The sequence below is a fragment of the Neodiprion pinetum genome, chromosome 5 (genome assembly GCF_021155775.2).
Source record: "Neodiprion pinetum isolate iyNeoPine1 chromosome 5, iyNeoPine1.2, whole genome shotgun sequence".
In the NCBI taxonomy this organism is placed as follows: Eukaryota; Metazoa; Arthropoda; class Insecta; order Hymenoptera; family Diprionidae; genus Neodiprion; species Neodiprion pinetum.
The window spans coordinates 1,696,435-1,721,003 of NC_060236.1; the positions used below are offsets into that span (position 1 = coordinate 1,696,435).

The window sequence follows — 24,569 nt, forward strand, 5'->3', positions numbered from 1 at the left end:
CTTACCTGAGACAATCAAATTACGATAAAATGAAATCTTCATATTTATGTAACACAAAATAAGATTTCACGAAAATGAAATCGCGGTTCAGGTCGCTGATTAATTGGCGATCTTATAAAATTTTTCATACCTTCGTTTTCATGTCCGAATTCATTTTATTCATAAAAGTACAATAATCTATTTAACTTGCGTCGTAATAATTATTAATTGCAGTAATAGTCCGTTCTTTAAAATCTATACCGTAAATCTGGTATTTATACTGTTTACGGGATTGGAAATAGCGTGGTACAGAAAGACATCGGTTTCAGAGCGAATGATCAATCAATATTTTAACGTAAAAAATTCGGATTCATTATCAATGGGACAGAGATATTTTACTCACCGATTGGAAATTAAGGGAATAGGATTCTTGGGACTCGTGGAACCATTTTTATGTTGCGCAAATCTCCGTAAACTCACTCTCGTCGCAACCTTCATAACTCCGTCGCTCCGCACATACGTGTGATGTCTCACCGCACCGTCGCAAGTATACTATTATTTTCATTTTCGATAAAGAAAAAAAAAAAATACGGTACACTAAACATTCGTGCATAAATCGTGTTTGCGAAAAGAGTTGAAGTTACTTCACTGTTAAATAATTATCCCACTATTTACATCTTTAGACACTTGGTTTCGTCATTCGTTCGTTTTATTTTTTTTTTTTTTCATTTTCTTCTCTCAACGCGACTCGCGTAACATTTGCACACTGTCGAATAATTGATACGACTGTTTGAGAAATTCTTTAAACAAATGATGAATGTATACCGACAACTATTTTTCAGCGTGTGAAATAATAATCGGAAAGAAGACCATCATCTTCAGGGTCGTGAATTTTACGAGCGTTTAAAGCGATTTACCGCGTGGATATTTTAAACGTTAGCGAAATTCTTCTCCGAACACTTCACGGCACTGGTTCTGCTCTCAGTGCCACTGGAGCAAGTTCGTATCAAGGTAAACGCCGTTTTTAACGACTTCGGTTTACGCGTACATGTCTTCCCTGTCCGCTCCAACGCCGTCGCCATCTTCCAAGCTGGAGAAATTTAAGAAATGGGCGGGTCGGTGAACCTCGTGGTAAAATTCTTTCGGATTTGCTAATTGCAGTTCGTACTTCATATTCGGGTCGTGTCTCACGCCTGTGAATTGTTTGAAAAGTCACAACATCAATTATACCACATTTAAACGTAATCAAGTATTCACAGCACACGAAAAGCACGCAATACTCACCCATGAAGTTGTAGTTCCAAGAACCCTGACTAGGAACCATAAAGAAGCCCAGGAAACGATCAGAAAGCAGCATTTGTACTTTTTCGTAGTGACTTGGAAGATATCCTTTGGGATTGTTTCCCTTGTCCGTGTTTTGCTTCCCCCATTCAAATCCACTATAATAAAAGTGATTTTTCACACATTATTCACCATTTGATTGCTGATATACTTCATCCATTTGAGGATACTTCTATGACAAGCAGAATTTTCAAAACCTTCAGACATCCAAAGAGTCTATTTAATGTGAAGCTGCCGATAATGTAACGAATGACTTTTACACCGAATATTTAAATGCAGCCAATTTTTAACTCTCTGCGTGATCCATGGCGTTTGAACAATTGAATTTGAAAATGACATACCTAGGAGTGAGTTTGTATGCCGTGAGGGAACATGAACCAGGGGTGAAACTGCATGTAATGACAATTGTTTTCTCTCCGTCCCATCCAGGATTTTCGGCCATAACTCTGGCGTGCGTTGATATGTCCTAAAAATAATCGTAATTCTTGATAGGCGAGTTGTCAGTTAGTATAACGTTCCTACACTGCTTATACGAAAGAACAATTTCGAGTACTAAGCATATAACGAAAGTTACATACTTGTGGAGATAATTGAGGCAGTTCATTCGGCTGAGTGTGTATCCATCCAAGCGGTTCCATCTCTTTGAGATATTGATGGTTTGGCAAAGAACTTGGAAGATGCACAGTTTGATGTGTACCCCATTGTGGGGCCATTACTATACACCGTATCTCCTTGACCTGAGGATTGTCGGGAGGACTAATGCCGTACAGATACCCTGCGATCTAAACAAGAGTGATTTATTATTACGAATAAATCGACAAAGCAGTAAAACTATCACATAGTCAAGTAGCGCGCATCGACATACCTGCGCGCGTAAGTCAGAGATGGTGACAAATTTCTTGAGAACATTCTTTGGCAGTATATAAGTGTACCCGGTTTCCTTGATATCGTCAGACGAAACGTATATGTGGTTAGTTCTGAGGTGAAGATTGGTGGCCGAAATAGCTCTCACTCGCCATTCCGTTTTTGAACTGAACGTCTGAGTTTCATAGTTTGAAGTAGTGGCGGTGATAATTTCGTCACCATGTTTGTTGACTGTTCTAGTCGTTGTTGCAGTGAGCTGTGATTGCTCTTTAGTCTGTTTTTCAATCTCGGCAATCTGTTGTCTCTGAGCCGACGGAGCGCTGATCTCCATTCCAAGAATAATGTCACGAATTTCAGACTGTGTTAGCGATGCAACATTGACGCTGTTGGAGAAAAGTTAGTTAGCACGTTAAAAAGTCAACCTCCTCGCAATCAAATAAGACGAAATATAGACCACTTACTTGTTTTTCTTTCCATAGTCAGCCAAAATCAAATCCTTCAACTGCACTTCCACCTTGATCCACTCGTCATCGGTAAGTGACGGCCAAATATGATGCGGCTCTGTGATAGTCGTTTTGTCAGGCTTGAGAACAACTTTTGTTCTTTCTGTGTTGACATGTAACGCTCGCAGAATCAAGATCAGACGTGAAAATGCCTGTGTGATGAATTTCATAAATGAGAGTTCAATCAGCTCCGTTGATTTTTATTATTCGTACGATATGGTTAATTTTACTATGAAAAAAACAAAAGCAACTTACCGTGTACGAAGAAATTGTTTTCAGCCAATCGTCATAGAGATTGAAGAGAACCATTTGAGGTTCCGTAGCCTTCAGAATAAGGTCACCAAACTTTTCTACCTTAAGACAGGCTTGGAACGGAAGTTGCAACTCCGAACCTTTGATAACGATGTTAGGGAAGTCGAGTAAATGAACCTGTAAAAGTTAAGTGAAATACTGAAGGTTGTTTTTATTGCTTCAAAAATTTGGTTCATGTTCCATTAACATGGTTGAAATTTTATCCGTACCTCGAGAGGATCCAACATTCCTTTTCTGGTTACGATAATTTGTTTAGGTTGTTCTTCAACGGGAAGAGACCGAATCAACGCCGCAACTTCCTCGGCAGTTTTCCATTTCGCCAGCTAGAATGTTTCCATATTATCGGGCGTTCGTTAGTGATAAATTAGCGAATTTCAATTACCTGTCCGAGACGCTTTTGACCAGCCCAAACCGAGGTGTGAATAATTTTGAGGAAAAGCTGTCCAGTGCGAGGGTTGAAGATAAAGATGGCACCGTTGATAGGTTTCGTAGTCAAATTACCTTCAAAAGTCTTGTGAATCGTTACTCGGTAGACGTTTGTATCATCGACAAACCTGAAAAAACCAATAATTTTTCAATTAAAAACAGTTGTCATGAAGTAACTTGTGCTTGCCGACAAGACGTGAGGAAAAAATAATCCACCTACCAAATAATCTGATTTGAGAACAGCTCTCCGTAATTCTGTGACGATAGGTAAGGCTCTGTTGGTTCTGAAGAGTAGAGTTGAAGAGCCTTCCTGATGCGCTCTCTTAGTACATAAAGCGCAGGGTTGGCTTTCATTATCTTTGCCATCGCTTGCTGGATAAGAGGCTTACAGCCCGGGAACCAGTTACCATATGCGCTGTTTGATGAATGATAAAATTAGCCTTGGTAATTTTGCAAAACAAATGATGTACCGTCTTTTACAAATTACCTGTGCAGGTTGTAAGCCAAATCAATGGCGATAAGCAGCCCTGTTGGAGAAGGATAAATCGACATGTTGTCTGTTGTATAGTCCAAAAACTTCGCCCTTGCGTATCGTTCAATGTCATGAGAATCGTAGTCACCCCACCTCAATTGGACATCAATCCAATATTTTTGGGTTGTGGTATTGTCCATCATGTCTCTAAAATGCGACAACACAGTTGCTGATTACGTCATGTAAGTTAAATCGATGGACTACTTATATTAATTGAATTGCAGTCCGAGTGAAGATCGTTAAAAGTAGCGATGACTCACTTTGAATCTGCTAGCAAAGATGGTCTGGACACATTCCACTTGTACGCAGAGAAGAGCAAGATATCGGCGCAAGACGAGTTCATCTTGTAAGACTTTCTCGGGTGGATAGTTTCCTTTTGTACAGTTTCAATCTCGAGAGCATCTAATTCTTGATCAAACACTTGACACAGATCCATGACGATAGATTCGTGAACCTTTTGCCACAAATGGGCACGGAAGATTTGAATCAGGGATATTTTTAGCGTGGGAATTTTTCCGTGCATGAAAATTCCAGTCAGATCCAGTTGCACCTATGGCGAATAAAAGGAATGTTATATCCCTGCTCATCTGGTGGCTGAAAATTATGGAGTTAGTTTTGGACGCACCTGGAATCCAACGTAAACGTTGGCTCTGTTGATGGTCGGCGACCACCACAAAGTAAAACGACGGTTCGGAATTTGATTTAAACCAGATCTCTGTGCGTTTGTCAATTTTTTGTACTTCATCGACTCTTCAAATCCTGATGCCTTCTCCCTACATTACGAAAATAAAAGAAATGCTATAAAAATGTCAATCGTTTAGATTTTATTGCCAACACTATTAAACAATGGCAAAATACTGACCAAAACAGACCTTCCCAGGTAGGGAAATACGTTCCTTTGAACAGAGTATGCTCAAGGATACCTTCGACTCCTCCAAGCGCTTGGATCATATCAGTTCGGTAGTTGTTCAAGTTCCACAATTTACCGTCGTGACGTTGATGGGTCCACCAGAACGGATTTTGTTTGAGTACCTGTAACACGAGTTATCAAATAAAAGATACGACAAATTACTTGGGCCAATTTAATTTAGGTTTCAGGAAAGTTTGAAACAATGTAATGACCTGGTACTGTTTGAATTCTGTTCGGATTCTCCATCCTTTGTCATAGGCAAGAGTGTGCCTATCCTTTTGGAAGAGTGTGTTTATCCTTGGTATACCACGGTCCCAACTGTCTTCAAGATCTTCCAGAGTGAGACGACGATTTTGCGCATTCGCCTCTTGACGCTTCAACGCGTACTCGGCCCAGACTCGTTGAGAATCAATGAACTCTGATTCCCATGGCTGAATGTATCTGTACAAGTTGGGAATCAACTGATCCTCGTCGTGGCTCATTCCGGATCGGAAATGAGTAATTCCAACGTCAGTTTGCTTTGACCATCTCAGGTCAGACTGAAATTATCAATGAAAAGAATGAAAGATTTGAAACGACGCACACCTGACTGATACATTATTGAAATATGTGCGAATTACCTGTGGAATGAGAACGTGTCCCATAGACAGCATACCGAGTCCTCCAAGTTCTTTGGGAGTATAGAAAACGACAGGTGGAAATCTCGAAGGCATTTTAGAGTTCAAACCGATCTTGATTCTGGTTTGAATTTTGTTCTCACACTTGACAAGTAGATCCAGAAGTTCTTGAGTATTGACAACAGCTTCGCGGAAGTAAGTCATGAGACCGATGAGAGCAGTGTTCCATTTGTTTACGATTTTGGTGAAAGTAGTCGACCCAGACGCCATGAGGATCTGTCTGACTCTGTTGTGGAATCTCTGAAGACTTTCGTCGTCAACTCTGAGGAAACACTGTGCCGTCCTTTCCTTAGTGATTTCATTCTGCAGATTCCAAACTCCGTCTCTGTGCGTGAATTCTTCATGCGTCGTTCTGCATTTTGGTAATATGCGACACTCGAAACCACTCATGTTGAATAACAAATTGGGATTGTCTTTACTGTAGACACTCACAAAACTATTCTCCCACTGAATGGTGGTCGTCGACCGAGGCAATCTGTTCTTTATGTCCCAGAATACGGCTCGACCGCTGCGAATTAAAGAAAAAAGAACTTCAACAGTAGATAATTAATCGTTTGCGTGAAAAAATTAGAAATTAATGTATAAAACGGCCAAACACTCACAGGTTTACGTCGTGTTTCATCAATCGCATTCTCGCATCTCTAGGCCAGCACTTCTTATTGTTGTAACCTACGATATTTTCGTTGTTCGGATCTGGATGTTCGGTCAAGTACCGTTGTATCAGATCTCTGGCTTCTTCTGCTGTGAACCTGTAAATATACTTAATGAAATTTCCGCAAGAAACTTTATATTACCTTCACTAAAAAACTGGATCACAATTTTACCTGAGAAACAAGTGGATTCTATCCACGTATCTGCAGAATAAACGAATTGGATGAGCCGTTTCAGAAGCTACATCTTGGAAAGTCAGAAAATCGTTGGGCATTTGCGGTGGCCCAGCCATTTCGCTTGCTCTTTGCAAACCGAGCACGAGTAAGTCCAATACCAAGCCATAGTATTGTGCTATGAACGAAGCGAATTGCAGACCTCTTATAATACCGTAACTGTTCGTGTGATTCATGTCCTGGAAATAAGGTAAAAAACTTTGTCAATCGTAAAATCCTGAAGAAAATACGACAGTCTTGAAATCGATTCAACTTGTCATCATCTTGGAAACTGTATCAGGTATGAGAAACCAGTACAGGGCAAAAGTGATCGTTACTTTACGAGGCACTAGTAGAAGGCTGACAGATAATTGAATTATTTAGCAATTTCTACATCCTCGAAATTTCATAGTGTAAAGAATATGGAAATAATAATTACCTTGTAATTTATGACAACGTTGTTCTTTGCTGTCATGTAATCAGCGATATTGTGATCAACGATGAGCCTGAGGAGTCTGTTGAGCAATGTTAAATCAATTTTTTCGTACAGTTTCTCAAACTTCGACTCAAGCAGGACGTTGCACTCGCCTTCACTAACATCCCACACATCCTGCAAGTTGTTTATACCCTGACACCACTTGTACACCAAAAGTGGAGGCGGTTCTGTATCAGATGGCTTTACCCAGGGTGGGAAAAGTCTGCGTTTGTCCGCCTCGTACCAGAGATACTGATCCAGGTACGCATCCGTGATTTTTTCCAACGGCTCAACGTCGTAGACGGGAATCAGGTGACTGTAGAGATCCATAAACTCGATTCCGACCTAGAAATAGATCGCGAAGTTGAGGGAGAGGACATTTTTGGGGAGAAAAAGTTATTTTCCATATCAAACAATTCAGGTTGTGCTATTTTTCCAACTAAAGCAGGCCGGATGTTCATCTCAGACAAACATCTGCTCACTGAACCAGAAGTCAGCCTCACAAATGGCTGATTTCAGACCCCTACACAAATCTGTCATCATGAATATTCAGACCAGAACAGAGTAATGGTTTTGTACATTAGCAAAAACAAAAACACACAATAAAAGTTTTACGATGCTTACCTCTTTGAACGCCCTCTGCGTCAATAAATGACGTTTAATCCTTGACAACGCCTCATGAGGATTGTCGTAGGCTTGTTCAATCAATCCGAGTTCCTCTCGCTGGCTCTGATTTAACCTTGACTTGACGCTGTAGGCTTCCTTCAATCTTTCCAAAGCAAGAATCAAAAGTTTCGTGTCGTGTTTGTAAGACAATGGTGGGAATGGTATTGGCGCAAATCGACGAGACTCAAGCCAGTGAACTGTCGTTGTATAAATGGCAACAGCTTCTTCTGGAGAGATGTACGGTCCATCCTAAAATTAATTCGACCGCAGAAAATTAGCATTACTTCGTGCGTCAGGTATTTAATCGAATAATCAACCTTTTAACACTCACTTTCAAGTAATTGTGTTGCCTCTCTTGCTCTGCCTTCAAGTAGAGTCTTGTCAGACGTCCCAAGTTCTTTTTACAGACTGTCTTATCGACTGTAGCACCTCGCCTAATACGTTCGCGATTGTAATGTGCGGTGTTAGTCCACCAGTCAGCCTTCATCTTGACGTATCGAAGAATCATATTTTCGATCGGAATAGGCAGCCCTGGAACCTATACAAAAAACAAATTGTCACTCAAGAGTGATGAAAAAAACGAATCAAGAGATTAAAAGGGAATCAAGTCACAAACCTTCCATGGAATGTTAGCTTTCCAGCATCTCCAAGCCTCGCTAAGATGTTGAAGAATTGTTCTAGCTTTGTTCTGTTTAATACCTTCAGGCATCATGTCAACGATGTCGTGCATCACAGAGGCTCGCAATTCGAGATCGAAGTGCGACTCGACTCGCTGTTTGGTCACAGTCTTTGCAACCCCTTTGGAATGCCGTCCCTCGAACTGCCTAGACAAAAGATTACCAAGCCAGCGTTCGAGCAGCGGTGTGATACCACGCATGAAGAATAGCCACACTCTCCATCCAGGTGCCCAGAATCCACATCCGGGACCTTTGCCTACTGGACCCTATCATCAACACACGAAAAAAAGATTTTTTTGTGAAACACGAGCTTTACAGAGTGAATAAATTCAAGAATATGGAAACGGTACGTGAAAAAAAAAGCAAAAAAATACTCACAGTGTTAAATCTGTAATAGATAAGGTGCTTCAAGTCTTTGCACATTCTAATCTGCCTCATCAGTTTGTACTTGTAGCGATACATGCCAGTAAGTTGTCCGACATGAGCAAAGATGTATTGAAGCCCGTCAGCGAGTTGAAAGGCATCAACGTTGTTCAAACGGTACTGGACGTGAGAATCGATAATCAGTTTGGTCAGTCGGAGGATTTCACGACAGAGATGAAATGCTGAAAGTAAAAAACAAAAAGCGTTACGACTAGCACATTACAGTCCAGACTCATGATCTTTGACCTTTTTACCACTCACCATTTCCAAAACGCGACTTCTTTCTCTCTTTGGTGGTCAAAGTCTTGACCGGTTTCAAGTTAAAGTTATAATCAAGATGAAGATAGTTCAAATTCTTTCTGTGAATGAGCAAGTTCAACATATTGTATCCTTGCCTACATACTTGAAGACCAGCTTCTACCCAGTCGATAGTTGTAGTCTGGAAGAACTTGGTCGATTTGAAAGACCTGAAGAGGTATCGTTTTTTCTGTGGCTTTGGAGGCCTGTGTTTCAATGCATTCAGGACAAAGTACTTTAGCAATTTCTGGTAACTGACACGAACTTTGACTGGCTGTCCCGGTGGACAATGTTCGCGGTACCAAGATTTTACCAGGGGAATATCAATCGCTCGTCTAGTTCTGCCAGATCGCGTGTTAAACGGACGTGGTGCCCAAAGCAGAGCAATTCCATTAGCCGTGTTGTCTGTATAAAGCGGCGTCTCTTGCAAAAATGGCTGAACCTCTTCAGGCAGTACAAAATCTTCATCTTCTTCAAGAAGAGGCTCCATTGTCTATGGAAAGAGAGGATTTTCTAAAATTAAATTGTGAATTGTGGAGATTTTGAATAAAACTCGATGAATAAAATACAGTGTCGTCATTTTGGAAACTCCGTTAGTCATGCTGCGCTAACGCAGGGCAAAAATGACCCTTCATCTACGAGCTATTTTAGTTGAACAACTCATTGAACAGGGATGTCGACGTGGAACAGCTCGAAATCAAATATGATAATCTCTACACAGCATTTATTAAAGAGCAATGGATGTACCTTCAATGAATTTCGGTGTGAAATCGGGTTGATCAATGGATCAAAATAAAAGGCAGGTAAATCTGGATCCTCGGTCTTGATGTAGACAACGTTAGGAGCGTGGTACCTGCGACCAGGATATAATTAACCAAATATAAGGATAGCAATGTTAAAGTTAAAAATTTGTCTGTGATTTCAGCAGTCGCCCTCTCTCCTCTACGAGGGTGACGAATAACGATCACTAAATATTTTACCACACGGCTAGTAAGACCACATATAATCTTAATATTGTCTTAAAACTGGTGTGGATATCAATATAATAACAGAATCTGCAGAAATTTAAAAAATAATCTGCAAGTAAAACTACCTACCACGAAAGATGAACGAAGTGTGGCATGTTGTTGTACAGATAAGGAAAAGCGATACGATATTCCGTACGAATTGGTTGTCGGATGATTATTTTATTTATGTCGTTGAACTCGTTCCAATCCTCGTCAGCAGCATTTGAATCCTTCACAAGGGGCTCAAACTTAGGACCGCCAGGAATGGCCATGTTCAAAGCTTTTGCAGTAAAGAACGACTTTGGATCAAAGAGATAGAAGAAATTTTGATCAACCAAATCAGTCAGCAGCTGATTGGCCAACCGATATAATGTTGCCATTTGTGGAAGGGACAAGTTCCACTTACGATAAGTTGATCCATTAACATGCCTGGAAATTATTAGAAAAATTTCGTTGCGTGAAATAATTTTGGTCATGTTTCTTCAGGCTGCTAAATTTTGAGTATATACGTAAGTCTATTTCAGATTAGCGTTTGATCCAATCACAACGTTGCATTTGTCTTATCTCAGACAAGCAAACAACAACGCTGCAACCGTCAGACCACATGAATGACTGATTTCAGGACCCCTACGCGATTCATCATGAAATTGGTGTATAAATGACGTATATTGTCAGGAGTTGGGCAGCAGGTCATATATTGACGCCAAAACTGCGAAAGGTCCTGATATTGCTAATGAAATAATTCAGTTCACTTTCAAGAAAAATTTCAGTTGAGCTCAGCATTATAATCAAGTATTTACTTACTTCGTCCCAACCAAAGGTTTGTGCTCATAAAACCATGTAGCAACCGATTCGTCTTCCTCCGAGTCAAGCTCGATTTGTATGGCTTCCAAAGGCTCGACATCCAACACATTGTCTGCATAATCTAGAGGCGGTTCTTCGTCATCGAACGGAGGAAATCTCATTCTTTTGAAATGTCTTCTGTCTCGTTTCTCACGCCTCATCATGATCCACATTGTTCTTAAAATTAAATTCACTAGATTTTAATCACGATCAAACATTGGGCCGAAGTAATTATTTGACCTTTTTTTCTCTCTTAACAAAGAGTTAGAAATTCTTTAAAAACTCACCCCCACTGAGCGATATAGACTGGTTCAATGACCCATGGAATTTCATTGACAAATGTGATGGCTCCGGTGATATGATACAGCACTTTGACGTCCCGAATTTGTTCCCATGGCATTGGCATGTTTTCCAACAATTTCATCACAGCATGAGGCATGTATTTCAGAGCACTGTAATTAATATAATGACCGTATAACAAAAGGTGAGGACAAAATTACAAACAAAAAATAGAGCTTCATCGAACACTGATACACGATAATTACCCCAAATAAACACGTTTGTCATGTCTGTATTTTCGGCTGCTCATATCTCCATGATCTCTAATAATCTTCCTTATGTGCTCAGGCGGCATATCCTCCTTCTGAGCATCGACGAACCCAAATTTACGTTTCTCCGCAAAACGTTTGGACTGTAATTGCTGCCACTTTTGAGCTAAAATTTGCAGAAAGTGGGATAACGAAATCAAGTTATCTAGTCATATGTGAACAGTTTTCATCAATGAATGTTATTTGGAAATATATTAATTTTTCAGATGTTTTCTTCAATCACTAGAAAATAATACACATGCGTAGAGGACCTTTTCTGTCTTTTCAACATTAACAATAATAATCCATTCTTACCTTTTTCCTGCAATTTATCTTCGGAAATAACTTCGGGCTGCTTAGGCAGCTGCGGTAGCGGCGGCCCAGCCATTGCTTGCATGTGAGCATGATGGGCTGCCTGAGCATGAGCCGCTGCTTGCGCGTGAGCTTGCGCAGCTGCAAGCTGAGCGTGAGCCTGCTGCTGGGCCATCATGGTGGCCCATGGGTTTGGGCCCAGCAAGTAAGGCGGTATAGACATTTTGACGCTGACTTATTTAGCTAAAAAGAAATTTTTTTAAATCTTTGATCAATCAACTAATTATTATGAAAATTATGAGTTGAAAGAGTGGTATAACTAGACGTAAATGAGCATATAAGAAATCGTGCCAATTGACCTAGATATCATACAATCCGAATTAAATACGTGAAAGTAAATCAATACGGAAATACAATGTGGCAAGAAAATGTCACGTAATCTGTCAATCATTTACAGAGTTATTGAGTTATAAAAATGCGGCGTTGAGGCCTGTAAATACACATCCTTTGGTTATGGTTGACTTCCATTGTCAAATTGGGATCTTGAAAGCTTTTATTACTTTTATTCGATTAGTGAAATAATTATGATATTTTTGAGGTTATATAAGCAAAAATTTCCGTTTAGTGATCAGTCAAAATCGACGACGACCGTTGATTTTCATTGGCGAGAATGCGGTGAGGACAAAAATTGTCAGCCATTTTGATCACGAGAATGTCGTGAGTGTTGTATTTACCTTGGTTTCTGTTGCAAATAGGGTATCGCTAGTTGTTCAGCAACATCGCGCCCAATTTGCTCTTCCAATTAATCAACTGGTGTTATTTGGCACCTGATTTTCGTCCGTCTATACGTATCTTTGCGAAACGTATCTCCTACGTTTACAAGCCGACATGCCGAACGAAGACGAAATTACTCGAATACTCGAAATCAGTAGCGCCGCTACAAAATGGCGGCTGCGTTTACTAAACTGTTTGTAACACGGAGTCGACTTCCGGTCACTAAGGTTACACGCATCAACCGTCGAGAAAAATGCCTGCACTTCGGCGTGGAAAGTCCACTGAAAGTCACATTATACGATAATAATTTTCACCCCATATCCGCGTCTAAGTATACCTGACTAGTTTGTGGTTTTGAGCTCACCTTAGTGAACATCCGGTCGGCGAACAGGGTAGAGGCAAGTATGGTAGAGGAAGACGAGAATACAAGAGTGAACGTAGCCCTGACGCAACCTTTTCCGCGCAAGGAGTAGCTTGATCGCGAGCCGTGCCAAGTCGTGCATCAGCCGAATTTTAGAAAACAGTGTAAATTAATTACAACAATTATCAACGGCGGTATAAGCCAGAAGACAGAAAGATGAACGGATTAGTCAGAACCGCTCTGAGGGCCTCAACTCTCAAGGGATTAACACAATCTACCGTTGTCGGCGGCACGGCACGAAGGGATTTCGCAAGAACGATGTGGAACATGTGCAGCCGGCAAAACGAACTTGCACCACTAACGAGTTACAAAATTCAAAATCCCAGCGATTTTTGCAGCTGCGGCTGCTCCCGAAAGGCACACACCAAAGGTTAGGGTCATTTTTCAATGTCACCTCGTAACTTCTCTGCCCGAAATATAATTTACTATTATTATTATTACTATTATTTGGTTTTTTTTTTAGTGATAATTTTCTCTCTATTTATTCAATTGCAATTTTTTGTCATTTACATGGTTGATGCTATAGCGGAGAAAGAATTGGGACTCTTTTTAGCTGAAGAAATTGTTGCGGAAAAGAAGGCACAAAAAATGAAGACCATTCCCACAGAGTTAGACGGCTTTAAGATATCGTTAGATGGAGCGGAGGTTACGCTCACCAAAAAACATGGAGATGAAACGTAAGCCAAAAATTGTTTAGCGATCTTCTTGCTCTAGTTATTACAATTTTGTGACAAAAACTTGACTGAATTCGTAATTTTTTAGCATAACGATAAATTTCAATGTCAATCATACTGTCGATTCTGATTCTGAACCCGACATTGACACCCCAGAGGACAAGGCTGAATTTGGAGAAATGAAAAGCAAGCCAAGCTTCGAAGTTGATATTGAAAGAGGAAATCAAACTCTAGGGTTCACATGTTCATTCAATAATGAACCGCAAGCTTCTGGTGCCGATGATGGCTACAGTAAGTTTTTTTTTCCCTCCCATGGACCAAATTAAATTTCAAAAAAATCTCGCCATTACGAAATATTGAAGTTACATTTTTTTCTTTTTTTTCAATTTGACTAAATTTACGCTGCATTCTGTTTTAAAATTGTGGTTGATCGGACGTGAATGGTATCCAAAGCGTTGAGTACAAATTGACAAACTTTTTGTCTTTTTGATAATTTACCTTTGGAAAAGTAATGTGCTACCGTTGGCATTGGGTAATATCATAAACAACGAAATTATCTCAGTCACGGTGGATCGACAAACCCTTATAAAAGTGCAACATTGCAACTTACGTAGATAGAAAAATGAAAATTAAACGGAGTAGTAAGTTCACTACATGAAAGAATTTTGACTTGTGTCCTGTGCAGACGATATCTTTGGCATAGACGAAATAACATTGTACGAAGGAGAACACAATGACAAAATTTATGCTGTCGCTGGTGATGTTATTGATGGCGTAAGTATATAATAACAGATATGGCATAATACTGAAAAAAAAATTTTTCCCTTGCAACGACATTGTAATGAAAATAATCATTTCATTCGACAGTATCTTTATGATTTACTGATGAACTATCTTGAGGAGAAAGGAGTGTCAAACGAATTTGCTGAGAAACTGATCGAGCTGAGTACGACCTATGAACATACGGCATACATCAGTTTACTCGAAGGTCTCTCAAAATTCACATCTGGAAAATAATTCCGTTATTTGAATGTCTGTCGAATGTCCGACATGTTTACCATTAATCAGAAGAACTGTACTGTATAGTCTTAGGTCTCGTAAATAAACTCTTCTTACATACGCCAATTGTGTTTCCCATAACTTTCCTCTCATCTCTGAATACAAAATACGCATGGAAAATAAGGAATTAAAATAAAAAAATGAATAATTTATATGACATTGGACAAGTGTTTGATAGTTTTCTATACATTTATATTACACATATGTATACACACATTCTTGATACTTGATAAGGAAATATGGAATTCGATTTGCTAAATCATTGGCTCTGTAAGAAAGTTGAAATCATTGTGCTACGAGCCAATTGTTATACATTTAAGCTAGTCTCGAGTAGAAGCTTTGAAACGTTTTTTTACATTTGGCATTCCTAAAGCAGAATGCCTTGGAAATATGCAATTGATAAACCTGAGTGTAATCAATAAGAAGCATCGAATGTCTCTTTAAAATTGCTGAGTGGTGACAATAATTAAGAATAATCTTTTCAGGCATTAATAATCGAGGTTTACGCTTACTACCTTTACCGCCACACAAAGAGATTAAAATAAGTAGCTATTGTTGAACATATATGAAGCCGAAGCTAGCAGCCAAACGTGTTTAACTTTTTAGAAATAGAGAAATATCGTTCAGTTTTATCAACATAATTCTATTCAAGTATCGGGAGTTCGAGGTATTTAAATAAATTTAGATCTTCGTATTTCACTACCTTATCCGAACGAACATTAGAAAATTTGGCTCCTAATTCCGGCTGCTAGCTTTAGCCTTATAAACATATTGCATAATGAAATCATCCATACCTAGAGATATAAAACAATTTTACCTGAAAGTAAATTCATATAAATTACTTCAATCTTTGTTAATAGCTTTTATTCTACTGAATTAAGGATCCGGCGATGCATGCTTCTGTACCGCCGCCTCACTGTTGGTAACTTTATGAGGTACCGATGGGATCGTAACTTGTGCCAGCGGCATGCACGGCGAGCAAAGCATAGCTGACATCCAAGACGATATTGGCATCCACGGTCTATCGACTAATTGTCAGCTGCGAGGCGGGGCTGTTTTCTCCTGATCTGTACCTAGGTAGTTAGCTTCCACATCTTTAATCTCTATGTGCTGATCCTTCATAGCTTTCTGAAATTTGAAAGATGGAAAATCATTGGTTGCGAGAAAAAAGTACAGAGCTGAATTTGAAACTGAGGATTGATTAATCTTGAGGTTGACATAGTTTATCGAAGAGATTTCAAGTTTTCGTTTCTTTGCGTCCAACTCACCGCCACGCACTCTTTATAGACTTTGAGCAAGCTAGAGCACATCGAGTCGTTTCTATCGCCCTTGAGAAATTTTTCAGAGAACCAATAATTGAAACAAGCGTCGTATTTCTGTTTTAAATCACTGCATGCTTCCATGCTGACGTTCGGCTCAGTCTGGTCACGGTGACAAAAACCTATTTTGAAATAATAATAACTAAATAGTAATAAAATTACCTTTACGCACTGCTGGTAGACTTTGAACAAAGGAGCACACATGGAGTCGTTTGTTTCCCCTTTCAGGAATTTCTCAGCGAACCAGAAATGGAAACACGAGTCGTATTGCTTCTTGAACTCATTGCACGTCTCGCCAATACTGTTCATAAGGAGATCTGTGCTACTCGGACTATTTCTGAAAGCAGACCCAACCGACTCCAACACGGTACTTCCAAAGCCTTTGGCTTGCATTTTGCATTTGCTGATAGGGTATTGAATCGAATCCTTTAGAGTGAAATTACGTTTTTTACAATGTAAGTCAAAGGCTATCCTTAATAGATATTCGATATTTGGCTACAACAAATTTAGCGTTAGGTTATGCCAAATGCAAGCCACTAATTGAATATAGATGGTAATATTCATATACTCGAAAACTTGACAGATTTAATTTATTGACAAGTGTCGCAAACAAAACGAAAACAGCGTCTTCATGTCTTAAAATGACTGAAGAGAATCAACATATTAAACAATTTTAAGGTTAAAGTTTTCGAGACAGAATTTATCCTTAAATATTTTACATCATGATAATTGTAACAACTGAGACAACAGTGTTCTTTCATATAACGTTGAAGGGCCTGAATTTGAGGTTACGTTGTTCACTTTTCTTTGCGAACAGCCGAATGATTGCACGTAGGCATATTTTTTTATCAATACGGCGCAAAGACTTACCTGCGTTAATTGTTAATACGGAGCTAGATTGTCTCCTGGAACAATTTTATGTACTCTCTGATTGAATTAAAAACGCTCGTACGATGTGTCGTAAATACATAAAAAGCACCGTGGTTTTGATCGTAGAATCTGAACTGTCAAACGTCGAAGACAAGCTGAACGGACAGAGATTTTCACGAGGAGCGAATGAAGCAACTGAGTTCGTCGCGTCTGTAGCGTGCGTTAAAATATATTCAAGAATTCAGCCCATCGATTCTGCGTGCTCGACTTATCACGTTCGGAGTGATTGTGCCAGATTGTGCTGATTGTAGGGTCGAAATTTTCGGGTGCCTCGACTTCCGAGAGCCCGGCTCGTGTTTTTCATGTTTCCGAATGCTTCCGAATGTTTCCGATTAGTTTCAAAAACCAATTTCGTGTCAGATGGCGCCACGAAATTGTGTCTGCACAAAAAACGCAAAGGCTTCTCTTTGCACGTCGCGTGCGTTTTCCGGTTTTTGGTTTTGCGTCAAAAGATCCGGCGCTTTTGGGCGCTTTGGAGTATTGTTGACAAATAATGTACTTATATCTACCTACGTAATAATACCGTTCCTCAACGAGTCATTAGATTTGCATACAGGGAGAAGTTTTCAGGAAAAATAAAGTCTGACATAAAATATAATCTTATCTTATGAAATGTGCGGTTAATAGAAATAGCTGCTGGGGTTAAGTTCACGTTGTTGTTTATGCTTACCCTCATTTATTCCTTGCTGGTTGAACAATAATCACTTGTCACAATGGACGACCAAATTTGTCCCCGTTGTAAAACGACCAAGTACAGAAATCCGTCGTTGAAGTTGATGGTAAACGTGTGTGGACACGCGTTATGCGAAAGTTGCGTCGATCTCTTGTTTTTGAAGGGTAATTATCGATGCTCACAGTTCCATTACATCGTTTTCCATTCTAACGCTTATTTATAAACATTCAAATACACGTTGTTATTATTTTCTCTCGTAGGCTCTGGCGCTTGTCCCGAATGTCAAATACCGTTGCGAAGAACAAATTTCAGGGTCCAATTGTTCGAGGACTCGATGGTAGAAAAAGAGGTAGACATCCGCAAGAGAATACTCCGCGACTTCAACAAAAAAGAGGAGGACTTTACAACGCTGCGAGAGTACAACGATTACCTCGAGGAAATTGAAACGATAATATACAACCTGGCCAACAATATCGACGTAATAGAGACGAACAAGAGGATAGAGCAGTACAAAAAGGCGAACAAGGAACAAATTTTGAAAAGCAAGTCCAAGCTGGGCAGGGAGGAATACGAGCTTGAGGAATTGTTAGAGCTGGAAAAGCAGCAGGAGGAGGAGCGGAAATTGGAGTTGATAAAGCAGGAGGCTGAAATGAAGAAGAAAAAAATACGTGAGAAAGAGGCTCTCATCGACGAGCTAATGTTCTCAGAAGCGGACGCCGCGAACATTGTCGAGACGTTCGCGTCTACGATCCAGGCGACCAGAGAGGAAGCTAAGGTCGTGCCGGTCGCAAAAGTAACCCAATTCAGTACCGGAATAAAATTCGGCAGACAGGGTCAGCAGACATTCATGCCTGTACCGAAAGTCGAGGAAGGTCCTACCTACTGCTACAAGCGTATCGAGCAGGAAGTCGAAGGTCCGCATCCTCCTGGCTGGCAGGAAATGGAATCTGGCGGATATATCGCGCACGTCAGAAGCGAGAAGCCGGCAGAAAAAGCCGGAGGCTTTAAATCGAACATTGCGTGTTTGAGAGCGCTTCAGGAAGCGATGGCTGGGCTGTACCACAATCCCTCGCAAAGACCTCCCGAGTCGATGGCAATCTGACCCTACGACTGGTCATAAATTGCCGACGGTCTCCCGTCAGTTTGTTAAAAACTCCTGACGATATCGACTGACTGCGATGAAAACTAGCTTATTATACCCAAATGGTGAACAGACACTCCCAGGCTCATGTAGTATCGTGTAAATAATATATTCGTGGGTTGCTTTCACAACGAATTATACATTTCGCACGGCTGTACCGCTTTCATTATATTGTAAGAAATTGTTGACAATTTAATGCTTAAAAAGATGAGGATGATAATAATAATAGTAATTATCGTTGGGTGGAAGAGTTTGTAAAAACAAAATAGAGGTATGCGATCGGTAGTTTGACGTTTATTTTCTTTGCACAATGAAAATATTAAAATAAACAGAGGCGGTAAATTAGCGAATAAGCGACGTTCCGACAAGTCAAGTGATTCGGATTCAAATCTGCCCTAGCCTCCCGGCATCGAAGTTGGTACGACGATTTGTTAACAGATGGCGCCAGCGCTGAGTGCCAATAAATTCGTGCTCGGCGGTTAAATCCGAAAGGCGCGGGGTATGTATAAGGGAAGAAATGTTACACACCGTTTATGCACGAGGTCGAGGAGTGTCGGCGGCGAAAAACACTTCGGTAGATTAATTTATTTGCATTTCATGAGTGCAGCGCACGCCTCGGACGTATTTATCGTCCGGAATCAACATTTTTACCGAATTCCAGCCGAGGTTCGCCGATCTTCGGATACAGCTTCGCGTACATAAGGTAAGACAATTTTCAAATTTTGCGTGCAGCGGCTCTTTATTTCCCGACAAAAACTGAAGTTAGTAACGATTCATACCTCGTAATTTTAGAACTGTTTGAAATACAGTAAACCGTAATAAAACGTGACATGTACTGATATTTGCAATCATAGTTCCTTCGAAATCGTTTGTTAAAATAAGAAAATACTGATTTTTTTCTCAACGTTTCTAACGTTGCTAACTTCAACCTCGTCTACTTTCTTATTTTCACAAGGACAATCGATCGGTATGTTTTTCTGTTTTTTTTTTTTTTTTTTTATTACGGTTCACCGAATTTCAAACAATTTCAAGATCAAGAAGTAAGGATTCTTCCTCAACATGAATCGTTACTAACTTCAGCTAATCGTTTAGACGCCAATTTGGGGGGGGGGGGGGGGGGGGGGGGGGGTCAGGAAAAAAACGAAAGACAGTCGAAGATAAAAATGGCGCAGCGCTTCCGCGAATTCAGTGCGCCGCTGCCGGAGTTTGCGGTTTTTCAAACTGTCAAGAATTTGTCACGGATTTGCCGGGCACCCGTTGTAAAATGATAAATTAGCGTTCGGTGCCTGTAATAATGATGATGATAACACCGCGGTGTTCTCTGAGCCTGAGCTTTCTCTCCTCGTGTATCCGTGCTTTTACTTGCGTTATAACTCTTATATTACGTGCCCGGCGTCTCTCCGTTCTACCGGTATAGCTGCGATAATTGAAATTTTGATTTATGCTGAACCTCGGCGATACTCTCGTCTTGAAAGCTGCAGCCGCCCGCCGAAACAAAACGGAAAGAATTGCCAAATCGCCTTTCGGTTGCAAGTAAGTTGAAGTCGACTCGCGGTTACGCGTATTTTCACCACTATCGAAATAAAATTTTCACAATTCTTCGCCGTTATGTATTATTCTCTGTTTCTTTCTTCTTCCTCTTCATTTCCCACGAGTTATACACCGTCGTTATATTTTTCACGAATTTATTTAAATTTGTGTCAAAACAAAAGAAAAAACAATTTTCGAGTGTCGTGGTTTCTATTCGTTTCACTTTTGTTTCTTTCAACTTTTTATATCTATCCCATCTGCACGCGAGATTCAATTGTTAATATACCCAATCAATTAACGTTCTCAAATTTTAATTTGACGTAAAAACTGAACGAACACTTTCATAACAATAAAATAATTGAAATTCATCCCGTCAATTGAAAAACACAATTGACTTGACATGAGAAATTGATGAAATAAAAAAATAAATAAAAAATAGTTGCGTATCTCGAATAAAAATTTTTTTGAAGAAAATCATCTTGCTTGTCCATGAAGATTACGAGAAAAAAAAAAAGTAAGAAGCAGAAAAAATTACAATACACACAGAACTCAAAGGTGCAAATCTCGAGGTAAATATTATAGGTATAAAAATTCGTCACACACTTAACGCTCATTTTCTTGTATTTGCATCGTGATTTGTCTCCCCTCAAGTATCTCGGAGTTAAGAGTCACGTCAACTTGTAGATACAGCAATTAAAAATTAATTACTCTCGTACATGGGTACACACAAGTTATACATAAATGCATACATGCTACATACACATACACACACATATATATATATATATATAATATATACGTGCATGTGGTATAAATACCGGTATGAGGTGCAATCAACGCTTTCGGCGGTTTTAACAGTGTAATATTTACAGAGATTCCCAAGTAATTTGTCGTATATACATATATATATATATATATATACTTGTATATATAAACATATATGCATATGTATGTATAGGTAATATCCTGGCTTTGGAGTCTCGTTTTTTCAAGGAACAGATAAGGATTATATTATACCGCAGCGTTATACTAGGTCTCAGTTTGAACTGCGGCCGTTTTATTTACATTTTATAGTTTCATCTCTTTCCACGAGTATTTCTTTTTTCTTTTTTCTTTTTTTTCCTTTTTTATCTTACCCACCTTTTAAGAATATTCCCGAGATATCTTCAATTTTTTTTTCTTCGTACTCACATTTCCTTCTTCCTTTTTTTTTTTTTTTTTTCTTTTCTAATCCCAATTTCTTTCTATTTTCACTTTTCAGGTATAACATTCGTCGTGTGCTTTTTAACATTCTCCCTTTCTTCGCGCGCGCGCTGTTATTTGCGCAAGGTAAATAAACCCTAAAATATCGAAACGGTGTTCGTCATATTTCTCAGAGATACGAGTTATTTATTGTATTATAGACAAACACGCGCACGTCTATGTATCCACATTACGTACATGCATACGCGTATCGTTATTGCCTCGCCTTATTTTGCCGAGATCAAAGCTTTTATCGTCGTTTCATGCCGGCGTACAAATATTTTATTACTTAATTATACGTATACATGTGTATATGTGTATGGGACATTCCACGCGAACTCGTAGTAAACGATTGACCCTGATATTTTTTAATTTCACCAAGTATTATTTCTACGCAAGCACGACCCCTGAAGCAAAGCTTCCAAAAAAAATTTTTTCAAATCCATCCGATTTCCGCCTATTTTTGCAATGCGACGAGCTGCGCCGAATTTAAATCATTCGTACCGCGCCACTTGACCCAGAAGCAAAGCTGAGCTATTCAAGTATTATGTTATACCTATACAAGTTGCGGTTCGAGGATTTCGATCAATTTCCTGCAGCCGTTTGTTTAACTCGCGTAGGTATTCGTTCACAATTCCCGTGCGAAACCCGTGTAATCACGCGTTGAACGATTCTCGCGTACAATTGTATTATACAAGTTGGATACATGCGTTTACATATGTATATTAGGGTGGGTCAAAAAAATCAAGTATTTTTTTTTTGGATTCGACACACGAAAACTAGTTCCTAGCTACCTCTAGAAAGTACTTACCAAATCTAAGCTCTTAATATTAACGGGAAGATTATGCTCATCATAGTTTTCCATTTTCAATTTAGTCTTATATAAAAATGGCCATATCTTATCACCAATAGATTGTTAAATTAGTTGCATCGTCAATATTTATAGGAAATTGAACGCTCTACAAAAATGGTCTCTTATACTTTTTTCATTAATCTAACCATTTAAAAGATATTCAAGGTGAAAGGTTGAAGTATTTTAAGGAAAATAACTTTTTGTTTTGAATTTTCGAAAAATTCCCCAAACAAAAAATATTCAATTATAACTTTTTTGGAAAAAAGAAATTTGAATGACATTTTAAATAAACCCGTTGAAAAATATCAAATTACGATCCTCAATTGTGATAAAAGTTATAAAAAGAAAATATCGTTAAAAAATTGATTCGAAAGAAATATATTCTCAAACAAAAGATAAGACATAACTTGCAAACTGTCATTCTTTCGAAATAAACTCAGATTCTCATGAATATTGTAAAAATTCATAAATTGAATGGATAAATTGGAAATAATTATTTAAAAACTATTAAAATCAACAGGCATTGGGATTCTACTGCGAATATCTTCTAAATGGTTACAGTAATCGATTAACCACAAGAAACCTTTTTTGTAGAGCGTTCAATTTCCTATGAAAATATCTGAAACTCATTTGACAATAATTATTTTTTAGTAAGTTACAAAATTCAAAACAAAAAGTTATTTTCCTTAAAATACTTCAACCTTTCACCTTGAATATCTTTTAAATGGTTAGATTAATGAAAAAAGTATAAGAGACCATTTTTGTAGAGCGTTCAATTTCCTATAAATATTGACGATGCAACTAATTTAACAATCTATTGGTGATAAGATATGGCCATTTTTATATAAGACTAAATTGAAAATGGAAAACTATGATGAGCATAATCTTCCCGTTAATATTAAGAGCTTAGATTTGGTAAGTACTTTCTAGAGGTAGCTAGGAACTAGTTTTCGTGTGTCGAATCCAAAAAAAAAAATACTTGATTTTTTTGACCCACCCTAATGTATATATGTATATAATTGTCACCGTAATTATATTGTGTTAAAAATTTTATACTGCGAAATGACAGGGTCGAAATTAATAACGTTCGAACAAAATCTCAATATATTCTTATTTTCATAATGATTTTTAAGGAACTAAGATTTGCCAAATTTGAATATGTTTTGTTTTCTTCGGGTTTACTGAATTTCAAACAGTTCGAAAATCGCGAGTTGACCATTTTTTCCTCAGCATTAATCGTTATATATAAATCGATAACAGACTTTCCGGTAACAGCTGGAAAACTAATTTTCATTCTGCACTTGGAACAATATTTTTCGATTGTGGTGTAAAAAAAAAAAAAAAAACTGAGCTCCGAAATTTTCGGTAGGATAACAGCGGCCGAACTATGACGGCTTGTAACGAGCCTGCAGGAGCGGAATAAAATTTGGTGCAGTATAAGTTTAAGGCGGAGTGTTGGTGGTGGTAATAGCGGTGGTGTATACATATAATAGTGTTTGAGCATAACAAGAAGGGTGGGCATGCCTGATTAGCCATGCACAATGAGGTAGCTGCCCATGCAACAATAGCAATGCCGTAAAAGAGAGCCCTTGTCGGCTGAAACCAGCACCTGGTATACAGGGTGTACGTAAAGTTAATTCGCCTCGTTGTTATACCCGTCATCTATGCAATGTATAACGCGCCCATTGTGCCTGAGTAAATACACAAATACTGTGCTGTGTACGTTCAACCCTTTCGGGCAGAGTGGAATGCTCAGAGTGTCATGTAAAAAATTTTTACATCTTACAGTCATCCTTGTAACAGTTTATTTACGACTTCCAATGATCTTTGTTACTTCTTATAACCCCAAAAACTCCCGGGTAACAAGTTTCGATGAGAATCGTCGGGTTTTGATACTTTTTTTTCGATTTCACATCCGCCATCTTGGATTTAGAAGTCATCAAATTCCGACTTCAGATTCGTGATCAGCCAACAATTAAATTCAGGCCAAAATATTAATTTGAAAAACGTGTGATTGAAAAGGTTAATCAATGTCTTGCAACAGCTGTGCACTGAGACTCGATCATTCGGTGGGGTTTTTCTCGAATCTCACTCGTCCGGTCAGCCAAAAGACAAAAAGAAAAAAAAACTCGAATAAAAAACGTGATGGAATTAATGTTTCCTACATCTAATCGTCGACTATTTCAACGATTTTATAAATTACATATTATACCGGTGATATTTTATACACGATTGTGTGAATCGAGGTTATGAATTAAG

General features: G+C 38.9%; 4 protein-coding genes across 5 annotated transcripts; 2 read left to right on the forward strand and 2 right to left on the reverse strand.

The window, feature by feature from the left end:
• Positions 1-135: 135 nt before the first annotated feature.
• On the reverse strand, positions 136-12,626 carry Prp8 (pre-mRNA processing factor 8). Its single transcript, XM_046628104.2, has 31 exons — positions 12,429-12,626; positions 11,698-11,937; positions 11,341-11,509; positions 11,083-11,247; positions 10,757-10,972; positions 10,043-10,381; positions 9,693-9,798; positions 8,910-9,438; positions 8,604-8,830; positions 8,165-8,491; positions 7,880-8,086; positions 7,507-7,797; positions 6,847-7,227; positions 6,369-6,607; positions 6,147-6,293; positions 5,488-6,052; positions 5,080-5,406; positions 4,820-4,989; positions 4,583-4,730; positions 4,218-4,507; positions 3,913-4,104; positions 3,646-3,840; positions 3,382-3,553; positions 3,209-3,322; positions 2,943-3,116; positions 2,646-2,839; positions 2,186-2,567; positions 1,899-2,102; positions 1,662-1,786; positions 1,264-1,418; positions 136-1,172 (listed from the first exon to the last, which is right to left on the reverse strand). Exons 2-31 carry the CDS (start codon positions 11,915-11,917, stop codon positions 1,018-1,020), a joined length of 7,125 nt encoding a protein of 2,374 aa, XP_046484060.1. The 5' UTR covers positions 11,918-11,937; positions 12,429-12,626; the 3' UTR covers positions 136-1,017.
• Positions 12,627-12,846: 220 nt separating this feature from the next.
• On the forward strand, positions 12,847-14,688 carry P32 (complement C1q binding protein P32). The gene is made up of 5 exons (XM_046628142.1): positions 12,847-13,259; positions 13,416-13,566; positions 13,652-13,854; positions 14,249-14,337; positions 14,431-14,688. Exons 1-5 carry the CDS (start codon positions 13,046-13,048, stop codon positions 14,578-14,580), a joined length of 807 nt encoding a protein of 268 aa, XP_046484098.1. The 5' UTR covers positions 12,847-13,045; the 3' UTR covers positions 14,581-14,688.
• Positions 13,450-17,176, reverse strand: LOC124219899 (TP53-regulated inhibitor of apoptosis 1). Of its 2 annotated transcripts, none has more exons than XM_046628145.2 (3): positions 16,812-17,176; positions 16,104-16,367; positions 13,450-15,750 (listed from the first exon to the last, which is right to left on the reverse strand). In XM_046628145.2, the coding sequence occupies exons 2-3, from the start codon at positions 16,332-16,334 to the stop codon at positions 15,658-15,660; spliced, it is 324 nt and encodes a 107-aa protein (XP_046484101.1). In that variant the 5' UTR covers positions 16,335-16,367; positions 16,812-17,176; the 3' UTR covers positions 13,450-15,657. The 2 variants fall into 2 exon arrangements, with proteins under 2 accessions (XP_046484101.1, XP_046484102.1); XM_046628146.2 differs by having other exon boundaries at positions 16,104-16,278; positions 16,812-17,175.
• On the forward strand, positions 17,088-18,970 carry Mat1 (CDK-activating kinase assembly factor). The gene is made up of 2 exons (XM_046628135.2): positions 17,088-17,708; positions 17,805-18,970. Exons 1-2 carry the CDS (start codon positions 17,585-17,587, stop codon positions 18,644-18,646), a joined length of 966 nt encoding a protein of 321 aa, XP_046484091.1. The 5' UTR covers positions 17,088-17,584; the 3' UTR covers positions 18,647-18,970.
• The last annotated feature ends 5,599 nt before the right edge of the window (positions 18,971-24,569 follow it).

Coding starts and splice junctions, on each gene's coding strand:
- Prp8 (XM_046628104.2), bottom strand. CDS start 11,917: ATGTCTATACCGCCTTACTTGCTGGGCCCAAACCCATGGGCCACCATG. Junction 5,407..5,487: donor GACACGTTCTCATTCCACAG/GTAATTCGCACA, acceptor TGATAATTTCAG/TCTGACCTGAGATGGTCAAA. Junction 2,568..2,645: donor GACTATGGAAAGAAAAACAA/GTAAGTGGTCTA, acceptor TTTCTCCAACAG/CGTCAATGTTGCATCGCTAA.
- P32 (XM_046628142.1), top strand. CDS start 13,046: ATGAACGGATTAGTCAGAACCGCTCTGAGGGCCTCAACTCTCAAGGGA. Junction 13,567..13,651: donor AAAAAACATGGAGATGAAAC/GTAAGCCAAAAA, acceptor GTAATTTTTTAG/CATAACGATAAATTTCAATG. Junction 13,855..14,248: donor TGGTGCCGATGATGGCTACA/GTAAGTTTTTTT, acceptor TGTCCTGTGCAG/ACGATATCTTTGGCATAGAC.
- LOC124219899 (XM_046628145.2), bottom strand. CDS start 16,334: ATGCAAGCCAAAGGCTTTGGAAGTACCGTGTTGGAGTCGGTTGGGTCT. Junction 15,751..16,103: donor TCTACCAGCAGTGCGTAAAG/GTAATTTTATTA, acceptor TTCAAATTTCAG/AAAGCTATGAAGGATCAGCA.
- Mat1 (XM_046628135.2), top strand. CDS start 17,585: ATGGACGACCAAATTTGTCCCCGTTGTAAAACGACCAAGTACAGAAAT. Junction 17,709..17,804: donor CGATCTCTTGTTTTTGAAGG/GTAATTATCGAT, acceptor TTTCTCTCGTAG/GCTCTGGCGCTTGTCCCGAA.